The sequence below is a fragment of the Sander vitreus genome, chromosome 6 (genome assembly GCF_031162955.1).
Source record: "Sander vitreus isolate 19-12246 chromosome 6, sanVit1, whole genome shotgun sequence".
Lineage (NCBI taxonomy): Eukaryota > Metazoa > Chordata > Actinopteri > Perciformes > Percidae > Sander > Sander vitreus.
The window spans coordinates 26,109,263-26,129,246 of NC_135860.1; the positions used below are offsets into that span (position 1 = coordinate 26,109,263).

At 41.1% G+C, this 19,984-nt stretch overlaps 1 protein-coding gene across 2 annotated transcripts in view; it reads left to right on the forward strand.

Moving 5' to 3' along the window:
• Window positions 1–19,984, forward strand: part of grik2 (glutamate receptor, ionotropic, kainate 2) — a 283,934-nt gene that overhangs the window by 101,669 nt on the left and 162,281 nt on the right. For both annotated transcript variants that reach the window (XM_078251928.1, XM_078251929.1), the window contains exons 4-6: window positions 3,520–3,701; window positions 13,238–13,291; window positions 16,188–16,361. In XM_078251928.1, coding sequence (XP_078108054.1) covers window positions 3,520–3,701; window positions 13,238–13,291; window positions 16,188–16,361 — 410 coding nt within the window. The remainder of the gene's footprint in view (window positions 1–3,519; window positions 3,702–13,237; window positions 13,292–16,187; window positions 16,362–19,984) is intronic.

Consider the following 19,984-nt stretch of genomic DNA (forward strand, 5'->3'; position numbering starts at 1 on the left):
GATGCGTATTATTTAATCTGTTGCGATACATTTCGCAAAACATTACATAGTGTGACACTACGCTCTGCCTTTCCCTCCTTCTCCCTCACTTCATCCCCTGCTTCTCTCCGTTGACAGTACCTTGCTAGGCTGTCCTCTTTGCCTGTGTCCTTGCGTTTGGCACCGCGGCTACCTGAAAGAGTTGTGCTGCCCTCGTTCTTTGTCTTCATCTCCATCACTAGTCTCGCTCTGCCAGACCTTCCTTGACAGTGCTGCGGAGGAGGGTCTGGTTAGTCTACACAGCATTCCGGGACGGGAGAAAAACGTGCTCTGGTTCATTGGCATTTCTTTAAACCAATCACAATCATCTTGGGTGGCGCTAAGCACAGGACAGAGCCATGGTCCCGATGCAAAATAGAATTTTTTGTGTACATGTGTACTTTTAAGAGTTGTTTTAGTCGTGCAACAGAAAACTCAGATTGGACAGATAGTCTAGCTAGCTGTCTGGCTTTACCCTGCAGAGATCTGAGGAGCAGTTAACCATAGCCCTCAGAAATCCACCGGAGGTTAAAATCACAACACAAAGAAAGCGGAAGGTATCGGAAAAGAGTGACATCCGGCGGAATTTCCGGCAGCAACGCAGCAATGCCGGGAGTGGAACGTCTTGGATATAGACTATTACTACCCTGTTGCTCTCCTTTTCTACCTGCGTTCTCTCATCTTCCCCTCTTCCATTCTCCTCCTCCTCCTCATCATCATCATCATCCTTCTGAATATTCCTATCTGACTTGTTGACAGTAGGCATTGCACTCTTTCTTTGGTGCGTTTCTGCATAGGCTCATACCTTCTCCTTATCAATATGCTTGTTAAGGATGCAAGAAAATGTAACCCCGTTCTGATGTTTTTATGACGAAATTTTCAGAGGCAGTGTGTAAACATCTCTCTCTCTTTTCGTCACGAAAAGAGAGCTGAGCCAGAAGGCAAAGCTCTCAATCTACCGGTCAGTTTTTGTTCCTACCCTCACCTATGGTCATGAAGGCTGGGTCATGACCGAAAGAACAAGATCCAGGGTACAAGCGGCCGAAATGGGTTTCCTCAGGAGGGTAGCTGGCGTCTCCCTTAGAGATAGGGTGAGAAGCTCAGTTATCCGTGAGGAGCTCGGAGTAGAGCCGCTGCTCCTTTGCGTCGAAAGGAGCCAGTTGAGGTGGTTCGGGCATCTGGTAAGGATGCCCCCTGGGCGCCTCCCTAGGGAGGTGTTCCAGGCACGTCCAGCTGGGAGGAGGCCTCGGGGGAGACCCAGGACTAGGTGGAGGGATTATGTCTCTAACCTGGCCTGGGAACGCCTCGGGATCCCCCAGTCGGAGCTGGTTAATGTGGCCCGGGAAAGGGAAGTTTGGGGTCCCCTGCTGGAGCTGCTACCCCGCGACCCGACCCCGGATAAGCGGATGAAGATGGAGTGTGTAAACATTATTGACACAACGTGAGGTCGTAATTATAACGTTCGAAAATGTCGGACTCAGTGTGCAAGGCCCTTTTTTTAAGATTATTTTCTTGGCATTTTTAGGCCTTCATTGTTGATAGGACAGCATAGACTTGAAAGGGGAGAGAGAGGGGAGCTGGAATGACATGCAGCAAAGGGCCGCACGGTAGAACCGAACCCACGGCTGCCACGTCGAGGATTGAGCCTCTGCATGTGGGCGCAAACTTTACCAGGTGACAGGTTATGACATTGATATGGCTCTTTTCTGGTCTGCCACTGCTATGGTTGAGGTGTAGCTAGGTTTAGGCACAAAAATGTGTGAGGAAAAGAAGATTGTGGTCATGGTTAAAAGAAACCAACATTGACTTTTTGGTTGGAAACAGGATGCAAGTGCAAGTGGTGCCTTGATGTCCAATAATACATTGTTCTTCCATCCAACCATCCACCCAGGCCTCCCCCCCATGAGGTTTTTCCAGTGCTCAGTAGGTTGTAATATAGCATTTGAATGGCAGACTGATGTTGTTCTTTTTTCTCTAGAGGACAGTCTTCAATTGAGAAAGCAGAAAAGCATGCAAAAACATCTGCCAATTGGATGCACAGACAATGCATTTAACAAACTAGATTTAGAGAAAATATTCTTTCATCAAGCATACACACTCTGTGTGAATCCCTTGAAAAATGACTTCAATTGCAAAAAGCTTGCATTAAATGACAAAATGAGTGCATCAACCATAAAATCCATTCTAAACTAAGGCCATGTTCACACTTGGCATCTTTTTAAGCTGCCAGTGTCTGTTTTACATTATAATCCGATTGTTTTCAAAAAAGTCATCTGCTCAGTGTCTTTTTAAAATTGAAAAAGCTGACCAATGCGTATACGTATGCGGAGTGGCGAGACCTGTCGTTTCCATAACAACGAGGAAAAATGGAGAAGTCTATCTATCGGCACGATGGAGGATGCTAGTTTTGAAGCACACAGCCAGTTGTATGATATGACCGGGTGCTCCTTGTTCAGGCAATGACAGTTAGGAGAACTCGCTTTGTTTTATTTATCTATCTAGCGTTAGCCTAAGCGTTAGCCTTAGCGTTAGCCTTATCATTAGCATTAGCACAGCTTCCCTTTACAAAATCAATATCTGTTTTTTATCTTATTAAACAAAGCATCACGCTGTTCACAATTAAAAGGACAGTAGAAACCAAAATGGAACTAATTTTCTATATAATTTAAACAACACATCATCAATATGTACATACGCACATATTCTTCTGAGCTACTGAGAAGAGAAATGCACAGTGAACATTACAGTAGAAGTGCATCTGTCAAAATTAAGATGTTTGTGATTCTGTTGAAGTCACAGTCAATTTATCTAGCAAGTTTGACTTCACAAAAATCCTATACGCAGCAGTGAGTGGCCCATAGAGGAGGAGAGGGATCAATAGTGAGCACAGAATCAATGTAATCTATGATGAATGATGAATGTCAGGTAATGTGTAGTATTGATGTGTGCATTTGTTCTGTTGTGTTTGCAAGAATATTTTATAGTTGGATCCATGTCTGCTGATACTGAGGCGATGCGGATGTGGCGTAGTCCTCATAAATACACCGCAGTTTAAAATTCCAACACAAAGAAAGTGGAAGGTAGCGGACATTGGCCGCATTGACATGCATCTGGCGGAATTTCCGGCGGCACCGGAACAATCCCGGCGGTGGAATGTTGTGGATATAGACAGACACTAAAAGAAAAACTGTGTGTTTAGGATAGAGAATAGAGAAGGCAGGAGAGGGTGTCGAAGCAAAATGGATTTTATTAGAAATAAACCGACAACAGAAATATATCCCTACAGCTTTCTTATCCTCACTGTTATTATGGCCACCACTGCCAAATGAATCAGAGGAAGCTTTTACCTCAATTACTGTGGAAATGTATGTACATATATTTGAGATTTCCTTTTAGGAAATGCATTGCCCTCAGGACCAGGCTAATTTTTCAAATAGCAATGACTCTTTGGGCAAAAATAAAACTGAAACATTTTTTTTTTCTTTGCTGTTCTCCCTGCAGGTCTGATTCGCTTGCAAGAACTCATAAAGGCACCATCCCGGTACAACATCCGGTTAAAGATCCGACAGCTGCCTGCAGAGACCAAGGATGCTAAGCCGCTGTTAAAAGAGATGAAGCGGGGGAAGGAGTTCCACATCATCTTTGACTGTGGCCATGAAATGGCTGCTGGGATCCTGAAGCAGGTGTGTGTGTGTGTGTGTGTGTGTGTGTGTGTGTGTGTGTAAATCATTTTGAAGTTCTCAAGTGGGGAAATACAGCAGGAGACAGCTGTGAGGTTCTGAATGTAACAACAGGTCCAAGAACATTTTGTTGCTAAAGCACACTTCAGTGATGCTTGAAAATGTAGCTCACGCTTATGCGAACAATTTCATGTGACACATTTTGTACCAATTACATTGTCTATAATGATGTGGAATATGTTTCAGTCCTTAGGGTTCAACGGATATTGTAGCCTATCATCAGGCCAAATTGTTGTCTTTTCTTAAAAGAGTAAACGTTGCTAACATTTGATAGGATTGCGAACCCGGCATTTTAACAGCAAACTGCAGCTACTGCAGCTAAGCTAACATTCAGAGTCAATACAGGCATTAGTGTGCCATTTTTATTGTCAAATTCACAGTAAGGAAACATGTTCAAAACCTGTACAATGAAATTCTTCCTTTGCTGTCCACAGAATGCAAAACAATGTAAAATCTACAATATATACTACAAATATACAAAATAAAACAATTTTACAAAATAAAGCAATATAGTGAGGTGCGACCTCCATGCCCTTACTCTCCGTAAGGGCATGGAGGTCGCAGTGTTGGATGGATGTGTGTGGAAGTTTAGAGATCCTGTCCCATGAAGGGCTGCAACTAACAATTATTTTTATTGTTGATTTATCTGTCGACTTTTTTGTCGATTAATGGATTAGTTGTTTGGTCTAAAAATTGTCATAAAAAGGTTCAAAAATGGCAATCAGTGTTTCCCAAAGCCCAAGATTACATCCTTAAATGTGTTTTGTCCACAAAAAAAAGATATTCAGTTTACTGTCACAGAGGCGTGAAGAAACTAGAAAATATTCACATTTAAGAAGCCGGAGAATTTTTTACTTTTTTTTCCAACTTAAAAAAAGATATAACTGGTTAATCAATTGTCAAAACAGTTGGCGATTAATTTAATAGTACTAACTAATCTTTGCAGCTCTAGTCCCATCCCATTTAAAAAAAAATCTAAACTACAATCCTACCCTAACCTTAACCAAGTAGTTTAGCTGCCTAATCCTAATGATACCTAAACCATAGTTTATTTGTTATAACCATGATCTTTTTTTAGCTTTCACTGGCACGTACAAATAACGAGGACATCACTGGCATGTAAAGATATCAAAGCAAGACATATTTTTTGGAAGATTGTCATCAAATGTGTCGAACCTCCACTGATTTTGCATTTTGGTCCAATATAAATGTTCTCTGATGAGTTGGTTTCCTTCTCCCCTTTCTATGTATGCTGCTCTCCTTGTGTGTGCACGTGCACACAATTCAGCAGTAAGCCAAACTCCATTCAAATGAATACGGGAGTCAGGCTATAGCGTCCAAGCTACTGGTGATTTATTTGGCATCACTGTCATATACATGCACAATCAAAGTATACACTGTAGTATAAACTCCACATAGGTACTATGCATCAGTTGTATAGTGATTTAAGTGTACAGTATACATGGCATGCAGTTAAGCTGATAACTTGCTAACGCACATGTGGTTTAGCTTACGATTTACTAACTTACAGAAATTAGGCTTAGTAAAACATTCATCCCAAAAATAATGTCCAGATATTGTTATATGGTTTGTGCTAAACTAGTACTTCCAGACTTTGCTTTTGAAGGCATAAACAAAAGAAGGATTGCAGCAGATGAGACGTGAGTCCATTCAGCAAAAATATGGCTGCATACTAAACACTAAAATGGCCAACTTCCTGTTCTGGGTCAAAGTGCATATCAAACTAAAAGAAATTTAAAAGGCCGGTAGGGGGTTAATTCACTAAACCTGAAGGCAAAACACTATGCATGAGTGCATGATCCCTCACCAGTTTCCCATCCTTCAATGCTGCCAATGGTGTTCAATGTGGAGCCTTGCCAAATTTTCCCAAACAGTCCAGATACTACAGTGGAAGCCTTGAATGGTTGTAGTTGCTGATGATAATAGAGGTAGTAAACATAGTTGCTATGTATAGTTTTTAGACCAATTATGTCTAAATTAAAACTCAGTCATATCATTATCCCAAGGTAACAAAGGCAACAAGCTGTTTATCGTGACTTAATTATCTAATTTTGTATCATAATGGTCATATTGTGCTCCTGTTAATTGTGCTCTATCCTCTTCTGGGATACCTTTTTTTTCTTCCAAATAATGGACAGACCATGAAATACAGAAGCCTTAGACACTGTGATAATGACATGTTTATATTGAGATCACAAACAATGTTTGATATCTCAAGATCTCAATAATACTAAAGCTTTAGTGTGTAACTTTTTGATATTAATGAACGTCCGTTACATTCAAGCCATTGCCAAATGAGTTGTTACAAAGCTAATTAAGACTATCAGCTCCACACAACTCTCTCTGGATTTCTCAGTATGGATATGTTCAGAAGATTGTGGTGACTTTCCCGCGCAGAAACTCAAGTGAAGATAATTACCTCTTCTGAAGAATCCATCATGTTTTTTTAATCCTCCATGTCCTCCTAAGGCTTGTATCATGTGGACGCGCCGACGGTTTTGTTGTCATTACTTAGAATTCCTCATGGGGGAGACAGAAACTACGCACTATAGCTTTAATTTCAGAATTTCACATTACAACCTGTCAAAACATGTTTAGATAGTTAGATAGTCAGCCTGACGCATAGAGACACACAATATTGAGAATGTTGTAATGTTCATATTTTCAGTAAAATTGTGAATGTTGTGTTTTATCGAGAGCTAAGAATTTGAGTAGACCTTCAGTTGTTATTTCCCTAGGACTTCTATTGTAAGAGGGAAGCATATATTGTGTATTTTGGGCTATTCTGTATTCCATAGTGAGATACACCTGATGAATTGTGGGTAGTCTATATCTACGACGTTTAATTTCCGGGATTGTTCAGGTGCCACCGGAAATTCTGCCTGATGTCCTTCTCTTCAGCCGGATGTACGTTTCCTTCCGCTTTTTTTGTGTTGGCGTTCTAAACTCCGGTGGATTTCTGAGGACTATGGTTAACTGCTCCTCAGATCTCTGCAAGGTAAATCCAGACAGCTAGCTAGACTATCTGTCCAATCTGAGTTTTCTGTTGCACGACTAAAACAACCTTTGAACGTACACGTTCCACCAAAATAAGTTCCTTCCAGAGGCTATTTTGCAGCGGCACTGGGGCTCCGTCCGGCGCTTAGCGCAGCCAATACGATTGTGATTGGTTCTCCCATCCCCGAAAGCTGTGTGGACTAGCCAGACCCTCCTCCGCAGCGCTGTGGAGGAAGGTCTGGCAAAGTGAGACTAGATTGTGGGTAACTTTAGGAAAACGTGCTCTGGACTTTAGATCAGACTTTTCTTTTTCTTTTTTTACAATTGCAAACAATGTCTTTTCTATGCAGCCCAAAAATGTTGGCATAAAAGGGGAACTTTGCAATGAGTAACTCACTTAACAAGCATTCATATTTCTTCTGCTTGCAGGATTTATCAAATATTAAAGACAACATTATTCACCCCCAGCACTGTCACTCTCCCAGGGTTTTTAATCAATGCCTGAGTGGTTGATTGCTTGGGAAGGTCAAGTACTACTTTCATTAATAATGTCAGAGAGAAACCCTGCTAATGGGAGGTAATGAAAGACTGTCCTGCTCTGAAAACTGTCATTACATGAGACACCAATAAGTTACAGATCGTAAGTAGCCTACTCTTCATCAACTATCAGCCAAGCCTTTACCCCCAAAATGTAGAAACATCAAGAAGGACAACAAGTGACAGTCATGTGAGCTTTTGTATTCATTTATTTTCTGTGTGCAGATATTGGCATGTAGGACAAACACTAGCAGGGGAAAACTGCTGTTAAATATACTATTCAAAAACTATAAAACATGTCTTTTTGCATGCAAATTGTGTGTTTAACAAAACAAATCTGCTACAATAAAAAAGAAGCAAACTATCGTAAAATGTTCAACATTCAACAGGTTCATGGGTGTTGCCCACAATAACTGCATTCAAACTTGGCAAGCCCACGGGGATGACCTTGCTGTTGAAAATGTGGTTTACAATGCTAAAGGAGGCTGATTAACATCAACATCGAACACCCAAACGATGGGTGTTCGATTTCACACAGAATAGAAAAAGAACAAAGGCTTCTCATTTTTAGCTGATGGCGCTAAAACTGAGTGTGAGTTGGTTGAGAACTCTGTCCCCATCTGATTTGTTTTAAAACGATAAGCCTGTTACATGCTTTTAAATATGCACATGGAGGCACACAATTCCGTGCTAAAGGCTGAGGCTAAAATTGCATGGGTTAACTTGCGTGGTTAACTGCTCCTCAGATCTCTGCAGGGTAAATCCAGACAGCTAGCTAGACTATCTGTCCAATGCCCATTTCACGATGCTAAAATTACTGTTTATTTGCATGGAGTCTGGTGGGTTTAGTGAACACAATTTTGCGGACTTTAAAAAGGATCTTACTCTTTAGCAGAAAGGACGACCTGCTTAGAAATCCTTTCCATAATGTTGTCAGACACTTAGAATATTAATCTGAGTCTGTCAGTGGCAAAACGAGCACTTTTATGAACGTAAAAACAAGCTGTACAATTGACGTCCTATTAACTTACATTGTAGCTTGTTTCGCCGTTGCCGACTGCAGTGATCTCGTTTAATACTGGACCAATGTCAAAGGAAAATATTTCCTCAATAGTTTTAATTGTATCCGATACTCAATGAGCTGTTGCAGAAACAAGCCCAGCGTGAAGCAATAAAGCAAAAGCTGTCAGATAAATGTAGTGCAGTAAACATTACAACATTTCCCTCTGAGGTGTAGTGGAGTACAAGTATGAAGTAGCAGCAGGGGCGATTCTAGGATCAGACCTTTAGGGGGGCTCAGCCCCTAATGAGAATGTGACATGGATATGGCGCATGCAAAAGTGTTAATCTGTGTCATGAAATTACCAACTTCTTCACAACCGCACTCCTGCTCTCCCTCTGACAGATAGAGACTCAGCCAAAGGGCCAAAATTATAATGTATTCTCATGTAAACTATTTATGTCAGCACAGACATTTTTTGTTAATTGCTTAGCCAGTGTATCCCACCGTAATGGTTATTATATTGCCAGATTCCAGACAGTCCCACTTACTTATATATATCCCACTTACAAATATGAATATATATTTCTACTGGTATGCTTCCTACTGACATTGATGCTAAAATATGAAGAAAAAACTATTCCACCTGTGTGTGCATGTTATAATTCTGAAGTGCAAAGTAGTTCAGGCTACAGCACAAATATGTCCAGCCATAGATAAGAATAATCAAGTATAACCTCTGAATTTCCTTTCAAAGTGCACCAGATTGATGCATTTAAACGTTAAAATAGACATTTTCTTACAGGGGGCTTGTGCCCCAGTGCAGCTCTTGGGCAGTGTCCCCGTTTTAAGTTTTACAAAGATAAAAACATTACTTTATTTGGAGGTATTTACGCTTCTGAGCTGAAAATGTCCCCGGATTTTGTCTCAGAAATCTGGTAACCTTATATTATGGCACAGTATTAAAATTAATATGTGATTAAAATATTTACCTTATTGCACCACGCCCACTTACAATAGTTCCCCTCATCCTCCTTTGTCATCCCACTTCTGCTAAATTGCCATATCAACTTCCGGTAGCTAGTTAGCTAGTCAGATTTCAAGATTTTGATATCAGAATCAGCTTTATTGGCTAGCTAGAACACCCTTACCCCGAGAAATGGCTCGGCTACAATGTTCAGGGTTGTCAAATTCAGGTAAGTTAGAGCTATATGTTCAATAACTTTTCAGTTAACGCTAGTGAAATCAATGCTCTCAATACAGTTAACGATCACTACGGGCATGTTAAGTTAAACTGTTTTTAAAAATGCCTCAATTTCCAGTTGTTGTCTTAGACAATTGTGATGACCTGACTCTGACCAAGAATCAGGATGCAAATCTTTCTATGACATAGAATATGTCCCTAAACTAGCGCTGGGCGACATAATCAGGTTCTTCACCAAATACCTCAATGCTAGAACAGTATGGTAAGTTCGGAAAATGACATCACTTTATTCTATTGCAGCCTTTAAAACCAGGAAAAGACAACACTTTTGCCATATTACAATATCCAAAATCTAACACGATATCTAGTTTAATTTCACGATAGCTATATAATATCGATATATTGCCAAGTCCTACCCTAAACCTCTGATGCTGTGGCTACCGTTTACTAAATCCAATTCATTTTTTTATTGTGTCACCGTCAAATCAGCTTTGCATCTGAATGCACCTTTAAGTCATACAACACTAGTAGGGAGTGCTTTCCCTTCCTGTTGCTATCTTTGATCAATATTTTAAGGCTTAACGGCTATTATATCTAACACAATGTCTTCTATATCTATTTGTTTTCATTGCCCATAAGTGGCATACAAAAATTGGGACATAAGCTCTGAAAGGTTTCCGGCACTTTTCTGTTATCACAAGGTCCAGGAAATGGCACCATGTGAGTCACTATTGAGAATGCTGGATGCTTTGTCAAGGTTTCCCACCTGATACCAGCAGCCATGATCCCTTCCTTACAGTTTTTGCCTATTGCTTACACACTTTTTGCAGAATTTGGCTCATTATGTCTAAACTCTACACACAAGCCAATCAGACATAGCACTTGGAGATTAACAACTGACATCTATGACAAAATGAAACACTGCAATCACTCCTTTCTAAAAATGAAATTCTTGCAACAAAACCATACACACAAGCACCATTTGAATTCCTCTTTCATATCACCAGCAACACACTGATGGGCTTTATAGAAAACACTGCAGTCTTATGTCATTTTCTCAGACTCAGTCTTCTGTAAAACTCAAAAGTAGAATTTCTGCAGTAATCAAACAAGAGTTATTTTTTACAAAAAACAAACATTCTTACAGAAATAAAGAAAAATAGAAACAAAACAAAAGTGAAAAAAAATAATTACTGGATGAATTGCTATTGGGAGAAAAAAAATAGACTTGTTTTGTGTGTGTGTGTGTGTGTGTGTGTGTGTGGTGGGGGGCTGTGGGGGGGGACCTCTCTCTCTCTTTGTCCTCCTCTTACTCTGACTCTCATTGCCTCCATGCTTGCAAAGTTCTCAAAATGGCTTACCTGAGGCCTATTTGTAGTGCTAAGGCTCAGACCGATTGGTGTTCTGTTCAGGTCTGTATGTAAGTGCCTACAATTGCCACATGAGTTTTGCATTTTGAACAGAGTGTTTTCCCAATGACAACAGGAGATTTCGTTTTTGAACAAAGTGTCTAATGTAAGAAAACGTGTGAAGTGTTTCGCAATAAGTGTGTTAAAGAATTGCAAAGTTGACCATGTGTTAACGCTGTGGTTACACTGTGTTTAAGGAATGCTACAAGAAGTTTAGGTATTTGAGGCTTTGGTCTAAGCATTCGTTTTTAGTGTGTAAGCAATGGGCAAAAACTGTAATTATCCTTTCTACACAGTCCTAATCTGAGGCCCTGTTTACACGAATACGCTCGACAAAACGACAAAATATTTTATCAGATGTGCCTTTCGTTTAGATGGCGACGGCGTTTTTGGGGCTTAAAAACGCAAAAAAGTGAAACCACCCTCCAGAGTGGAAATCTTAAAAAGTCGCGTTCCCGTCTAAAGGGTAAAAACGCACTGTGTGTGTGCCATGTGTGTGTGTGTGTGTGTGTGTGTGTGTGCCATGTGTGTGTGTGTGTGTGTGTGTGTGTGTGTGTGTGTGCCGTGTGTGTGTGTGCCATGTGTGTGCACTGTTTAGAGCAATAACTCCACCTCATCAGCTTTTGTTGTTTGCTACTAGCGAGAGAAGTAGAAGGAAGGTTCTACGCAGGCGCGCGGACTTGGTGGTGTTGTGTGGCAGTGCTTCACACTACCACCTAGCCGCCTGTTGTGCATACTACATCGAATTTCACACACTTTTGCGTCACCATATGCACGCAGATTTCCCCCCCAAAAAACGCTCGTCTAAACGCGGAATAAAAAGTGAGAACGCAACGCCACTTTTGCGTTTTCTCTTCAGATCGTTTCCGTCTAAACATAGCCTTAGATTCATATTGGTTTAGTGAGTCTCAGCATGGTATGTCCTAAGTCTTAACATTTATTATGGTCCCCTGCATGAAAGTTGAGTGTGCAACACACCCATTCACCACCCTTTCCACCACACCCTTGCTTTTCGTTTCCCTACATAGAGGACACACTACTTCCCACATTGATAATGAGCTGCATTAACATGTCCATCTGTGTGGTGAAATAACGCAAAACGGAAATGCTGGCCCACTGATTGTTGCTCTACATACTACTGTTTTTAAACTGTTGATCAGCTGCTTGCACCTTCCCTCGTTAACAGTGCCAATAAAGTCTGTTCCAAACTTTAGCACTGAAAGCATCATCACACACCATGCTTATATTTTTACACATTCAAATCAACAGCATAAGTATCACACCTCACTAGCTGTTTTCTTCCCTCCAAATGTTGTAAACACCTAGCCTGACAAGCCAGACCCACATCAAGATGTTGGGTCTGAGAACTCACCATTGGCAGGGCTCAATCCGAGGGGCGGGATAAACGGTTGTCTTTCAAATTCCCTCTGCACTCATAGCCAACCAGAGCAACGCTAGTTGATAGATTAAACTTTTGCCGTATCCGGTCGACAAAACTCCGAACACATCTTCCTTTTTTAAGAATGACTTCAGTGCTTAACTCCAAGTCGTCCAGAGTCGTGGCTAAAGCCGATTCCAAAGACCGCTGTTCGCCAGCAGCAGCGGCCATCTTCTTTGTTTTCAAGTAGCAGGGAATTCACGCGGAACCGTCGCAACTCTGCCGTCCTTATGTAAAGCTCGCCCACTGACTTTATACACGATGTGATTGGCCTGACCAGAATTTGGTTTTTCCAGCTCACAAGCCAACGGAGAGTTGCTAGACCCCCCCTGGCTGCAAATTACATTTGCTGCTGCTAGTGTGCGTCTAGATTTCTAGGCTAGTAAACACCATGTAGCTTCCAAACAATCTCCCACAGCAACTCCACCGTGAACTTCATTATTGTAGGAAGACTTCTTATATACGTTTCCCAGATGTCCCACGTCTATAGAATCATGCACTATCATCCATATTTCCCAACACGTGCCAAATGCATGATGAGACTGAGCTCTGTCTTTTGCTTTATTTAGCTGTTTTTTTTTCTTTTTGGTGGGTGTTTGTTTCTTATCTCTGAGCCTGTGGCTGCAGCAGTGTAGCAGAATATATGCCTCTTCACATTACATGGTAATACAGCCAGTAATACAGCCACACAAACAGACAAATGGCTGTGTGTTTGTGCATGTGTGCAAAATATGACAAAATATTGTATCTGCCTCCCTATTCATTTATAAATCTCTCCCTCTCCCTCTCCCCCTCTCTCTCTCTCTCTCTCTCTCAATCTCTCTCTCTCTCTCTCTCTCTCTCGCTGCCTCCTTCTGTCACTCTCTTTCTTAGGCTCTCGCCATGGGGATGATGACAGAGTATTATCACTATATCTTCACCACACTGGTAAGTAGAGAAAGTGGCTGTGCTGCACAGTCGCTTTGTCATCAGGTCTAACTCAGAGCTCCATATCCCCATTGTTGCATGCACAAAGAACGAGATGACGCTGCTCTTCAATCTTCATTTTCTCAGCTATTCATTTTATATGTATTACCTTTGATCAATCCTTTTTTTCCCTTTAATGTGTTTTCTAGAGCCTGAGAAAATAATAGCATGGTACTTTGTGACATCAAGATAATTTTCTCCCTTTTTTTCAACTTCCACTTCTTTTTTTCTAAAGTTAATGCTCTTCATCTTCCTCATACAATTTACTCTGCAGTGACTGCAGAGAAAAGAGTGGATGAGGCAGAAGATGGTGTCACTATTTATTTTTCTCCTAAATGTGAGAGGCTGAATTCATAGTCTGTAGCTCTTCTGATATTATGTGGCTGTAGAAGTGACCTTGCCTTTGGTTATCTCGGGATAAAATCCCCTTCCCTGTCCATACAATAAACTGCAACGCAACACACTTCTACATAGTGAGCATTATTCTGAGCTCCCTAACTGTGAACTTGCTCGCAGGCCATGTTCGACGTCAAAGATTTGACTCAAACAAAACTCTTTGTGAAGTCACATCCCACTCTCATCCTGAAGAGGCTGCATGTGTTGCCTTGGATCAAATTACAAATTACTGTGTGTGTGTGTGTGTGTGTGTGTGTGTGTGTGCGTGCGTGCACGTGCGTGTTCTGCCTCCCCCTTGTCTCACTTTTTTTTTAATGTCAAGTTCCTTTGAAAACTGAATAATTCTGTTTTTCACTGTCTGCGCTTTTCATCAAGGCGCCTAAAAGGGATCAATTTTGTTTTGAAATGAAACATCTAAATGTGCATACTTTTCTGTCTGCAACCATTCGGCGTGGCCCAATTAATGTGAGATAATTAAATGTCCCTCTGTTGGTTTCAGAAAGATGAAAAGTAAAATACAAACATGAATGAGGCAGGGGAGGTACGGTAGTGTTTGGCAGACAGAATCCAGTGCTGACAGCCTAATTCTCCCAGCAGAGTGAACAAACCAGCCATACTGAGGCCACATATGGCAGCTACTTTCCTGCCAGATTTTTCTCTTCACTTGACTCGTGTTAAAGGAACACGCCGACTTATTGGAACTTTAGCTTATTCACCGTATCCCCCAGAGTTAGATAAGTCCATACATACCCTTCTCATCTCCGTGCGTGTTGTAACTCTGTCAGAGGCACCCACTGCTAGCCTTGCTTAGCACAGATCCTGGAGGTAACCGGCTCCAACTAGCCTACTGCTCCCCATAAGTGACAAAATAACGCCAACATTTTTCTGAGAATATAGTTATATAAATATACACTACATCGTTTATTGGTGAGAGTAAGATGAAAAGATGGATATCATATCTGTAAAGTACAGTGCTGGAGTCCAGGCCTGGTTAGCTTAGCTTAGCAATAAAGACTAAACAACAGATGAAAAAGAGATGAGCGGTGGGGTATTCACTTGGTTGCAAACTGCAACCTCAAGGCTAGATGACATTAACACTGGTCCTTTAAAGCGTAACTCTCGCCAAAATACAACCTAGGGTCTTTTTGTGAATGTACCATGTGAGTCAAACTTTCATTTAAAAGCATATTTAGGACGGAATCGCCACTTTTAAGATTTACCGTATTTTCGTTTTTCGGTCCAATGGCCTTTTGAATGGGAGTGCTAGGGGCACTTTTATGCTAGCCTCAAAATAGCTATTTTTAAAACACTAAGAAGGCTCGACACAACATGAAACTTTGCTCGAAGTATCACCAGGGGCTCTACACCTTAACGAAAGCATTGACAACATTGTTTGTGTACCCAGAGTTAACTAAAAAGAAAGGTTTTGAACAACTCACCGTAGGTCTTGTTGTTTCCGGCTGCTACCACCTCGGCAGTCAAAACGAGTCAATATCCGAATGCGAATGAACGGACTCCATATGAGTCTCCTTTTTCAACTACGAGGTCAATATTGTTTTTCAATAACGACAAAACAAGAAATAATCCGTGCATTTATATGGAACTAAGCTTTAGGAGCTTTCCATCTTTACTCTCCTCCCTGTTATGTTGCATTTGGAAATCGATTGTTTTTGACTGATAAAATGGCTCAACAACCTAGAGTTCAGTCCAGATGATCCAGCCATTAGTACAAAGACCCTAGCCTTGCTATGTCAAAAGTTATTATGTCTTATCACTGACTACCTTTACATGCACATAATATTCCGGTTTTTGCCCTTATTCCGGTTTTTGCCCTTATTCCGTTGCGGACTTGTTGTGCGTCCCTCTTTCATTCCTTCAACCAGCTTCTTAAAAAGGTCGGCGTAGCAGCGTTTGCTCATATCCACAAATCTGTTGATATCCAAGTATTTGATAATGTTTAAAAGTTGCTGTGTTTCTCCTTCTTATCGGGTCACCAGCCCTGCAAACTGTTGGCTGGTTGGTTTGTGTGCAGCAACCATAGCAACGCACAGAGCTGACCGTAAGCCCTAAACAGGCAAGAGGCCGTAAACTGGGGTAAAAGGGCTGATTGAGACGCATATATACGCTGTATACGTGTCTAAAGATTGCCTCTAAAATCCGAATAATACTGGCATAGCCCACGTCTTAATCGGAAAATGCTATATTCGGAAAAAGGCCTTATTCGGAAAATCTAAATGGAATATGCTGTTTACATGACCTGTATCAAATTCAGAATATTGTCATATTCGGAATAATAGTGGAATATTGGTGTGCATGTAAACGTAGTCACTGAAGTGTCATGTTTCTTGTTAACTAAGATGCTAGTAACTAAATATGAAGTTAAACTTTCCACTGCATGGCTGTTGAATAATGAAATCTCAGTCTGTCTCTCATACCTCTGATGTATTTTCCTTCTTTCCAGGATCTGTTTGCGCTGGACGTGGAGCCCTACCGTTACAGTGGCGTGAACATGACGGGTTTCAGGATCCTCAACACTGAGAACAGCCAGGTGGCTTCCATCATCGAGAAATGGTCCATGGAGCGACTGCAGGCTCCACCCAAACCTGACTCTGGTCTACTGGACGGCTTCATGACCGTGAGTCTCATGCACAAAATAAATAAAGAGTGAATTAATTAATCCCTCTGACCACTTTGGCAGAGATGAGTTTCCATGACATGGCATTTATATGCTCAGTGTAACAGAGGTTGTTTCCCATTGGTCAGTTAGGAACATTGATGAAAACATATAACATCCATGAATTTGCTTCCACGCTCCATGTTTTTTTTTCTTCTGAGGTCACTTTCACACCTGTAGTTCGGTTCATTTGTTCTGGACCAAAGAAAAAAACGTGATTCTGTTTATTTAGATTTTGAATTGCATAATTTGTGCTCCGACAACTTTTGGCGACCACGGAGGTGGTTTTTGGGAGATTTTTACGACGTTTGTCGCTTTTTTCGTTTTCAGAAGTTTACTGACTGAGCAGCTTTGTATGTGAGAATTCTTAACATAAATTGTTCTGTTTTAAGGTACACCATAATTTCTGTTTTTTAATTACGGGACAAAGTGAGTAATGAGCTGCCAGTAATTTTTTTATTTTACTGATTTATTTCTTAGAGTGTAACACATTGGTACCTGTGTTCATGCCAACTTATCACAAATGAACCAAGTCATGTAAACTGACAGATAACTTGTTCATTGGACAGATTTGGTGGCTGCATCAAAAGCAGTACATGCAATGTTTATTCCAGTTACTGACAGCAAGTCCTGTTGTGCTTCAGTGTGCCTTATGGGTTTATTCATCTTAGCGGGAGCTCACAAAGAAATTGGTTTATATACGCGTCATAGAAACTGCATTCAGACAGCGAATATCAAAAATAATGACAACAGCTAGAAACAGCACAAGAACAAGGCATCTTACCTTACAGTAACTTATCTTACAGTAACTTAACTGGATGCAGCTGTGTCAAATTCTGGCTCTGTTGTAGCTGTTGGACACAAGCCACTTCCATCCTACTGGTGGATGTCCTTCAGACAGGAAGCGTCTTTATGAAGACTGACACACTTCTCTTTTCTTTATACACTGTATTTTATAGAAGTTGTTGCAGCTCCACTCAGTTTACGCAAGCTACTTGAGTTTTCACGGTGAATATAGTCTTGCATTGTTAGACCTTCCTCCACAGCGCGGCGGAGGAGGGTCTGGCTAGTCCACTCAGCATTCTGGGATGGGAGAAAAACATGCTCTGGTTTATTGGCATTTCTTTAAACCAATCACAATGGTTTTGGGTGGCGCTATGCGCCGGACGGAGCCACGGTACCTTTGCAAAATAGCCTCGGGAAGGAACTTGTTTTGGTGTACGTTCAAAAGTTGTTTTAGTCGTGCAACAGAAAACTCAGATTGGACAGATCGGACAGATAGCTAGACCACTCAGATGGTCTAGCTAGCTGTCTGGATTTACCCTGCAGAGATCTGAAGAGCAGTTAACCATAGTCCTCATAAATCCACCGGAGTTTAGAATGCCAACACAAAGAAAGAGGAAGGTGAAGGACATCCGGCTGAAATGAGGGACATCCAGTGGATTTTCCAGCGGCACCTGAACAATCCCGGAAATGAAACGTTGTCGATATAGACTACAGTTAATATGATGTAGACTATGTTCTGAATCTAAAATCTTTTGTCACAAAAAACGATATCTCCTGTGTATTAGCCCAGTAGTTGGCTGATCGATTGAAAATACCTGTAAATATCAAGTATGAGTATCAAATTACTCTTCGAGGTATAATTTTTTAATCGCTGCCTCTGAAACACTTTCAGTGGACATTGAAACCGCAACAGAAAATGTCACGGGCATGGCGCATCGTGGCTGCAGCTGCATCCAGCTGACATGAGGGGAAAACATAAGCATAAACAAATGGAGGGTCTTGTTGAGTGTGTGCTCTCAGAGACATATTGATTTGTAGAAATTGAAGTGTATCTGTTCTCTGATGCTTGCGGTGTCAGTGGATCAGTGTAAAGCTCACTGAAACACTGTTACCTGCTGTAGTTAAGCAGTGAGACACAAAACTTGAACTTGTGAATTTCCAGTGTGTTTCTCCACTTTTTCTCTGCTGCTTTGGCTGGTTTTTACAGACGTAAAGTCACTATAAAGCATTGTTCTGGACATGATAGACCTGTTAGAATGGATGTACAGTGGCATCTTTTACTGTAACTTGCTAGTCATCCTGAGGGAGTCAAATGGAAAACCTTGGTGCCCTAAATTGTGATTGGGTGTGATAAGACCAGTCTCTGTCACTGTGATCTGAACAGTGTTGGGGAAGTTACTTTTAAAAAGTAGTGTTTGCTTGTTACTCGTTAATTCTTAAAAAAAGTAATCTGTTACTTTACTTAGTTACCCCGTATGGAAAGTAAGTTTTTATTTTACTCGTTACTTTTACATTACTTTTAAAAGCAGGCGTCTCTGGCAGAGACTGTAGTTAATTATACAAAAACTATCTTTGACCATAAAGCCAATTTATGGTTTATCATTGAAGTGTCACTGCAGACTGGATTCTGAAATTTTCAGGAGTAGCGCGTTACACTACTTTTTACCCGAAAAAAGTAGTTACGTTACTGTAACGTGTTACTTTGTTACTTTGTAACGCGTTACACCCAACACTGGATCTGAAACCCCTCTGATCACAGCACACCGCCTGTAATAACTATTCCTCCACGCTTTCATACCACTCTCTTATCTTGGAACCTTTCCAAAAAAACGTCAACCCACCAGAGACACGGAAATGGGAAGGAAAAGAAAGTAATGGAGGAGATAGGAGAAATGAGATGAGGGGCATGAATAAAAAAGAGAAGAAAAAGAAGAAGGACAGAAAGTGGGTGAAGGGAAGGCAGAAGTGAAATCAGAGTCCTTGTGTTTTATTCCCAGATCGACTGTTGAGGTGTTAAATGTTGGGCCGATGTAGCCACTTGGTCTGATTCCAGTTGGAAAGCACTGGCGGCGGCCGCGGCAACATGTTGGCTGCTGATTGAAAACAGTGGCTTACCTCTGGGGAATAACACATTCCCTTTTCTTTTTTTTCTAAAACAGCGAGATCTCGCTGAGTCATGTTTTTGGGTTGATATTGGAGAGTGAGTGTTACTCTGTTTAATCCCCTTTTGTTGGATTTGTGGCTCAATCAATACTCTTTCCCACTTGAGACCTGAAATGTACTGTGTGTGTGTAATAACTGTACCTTTCCAAACACAAAAAAGCTCAGAGAGTGCCTTTATATCTACTAGCTTTCAGCATAAGCTGCTACATGGAGTCAATTTGATGTCTTAAGTCCGCATAGGAAAAAAATAAAATATCTCTCTCATCATCTTTGTGTTTATATTCACCTCTTTTACTCCATTCTGTGCTGTAGAGAGCCATCAGGCGAGCAGAGCTGGGCGGTTATTTTTGGATCAGCGACAGGTGAAGATTTATGTGTGAGGAGTGTGCAGTGACCCTGCTCATCACTGAATTAATGGCATTTGCGTTCGAAGGTGGGGATTGATTAATTAGACAAATGGCAATCAGTCAGCAGCTAATGCATATTGACATGGTGAAAGGTTCCGTAAACGTTTGATTAACGGCTTAATTTGTGTGCTGTATTTACGGTTTTGTGTGCTTAAGTAGTGAACTGCTGATGTGATGTAACTTATGAACTCACAGATCATGACGGATTGCACTGAGCAGTGAGCAGTC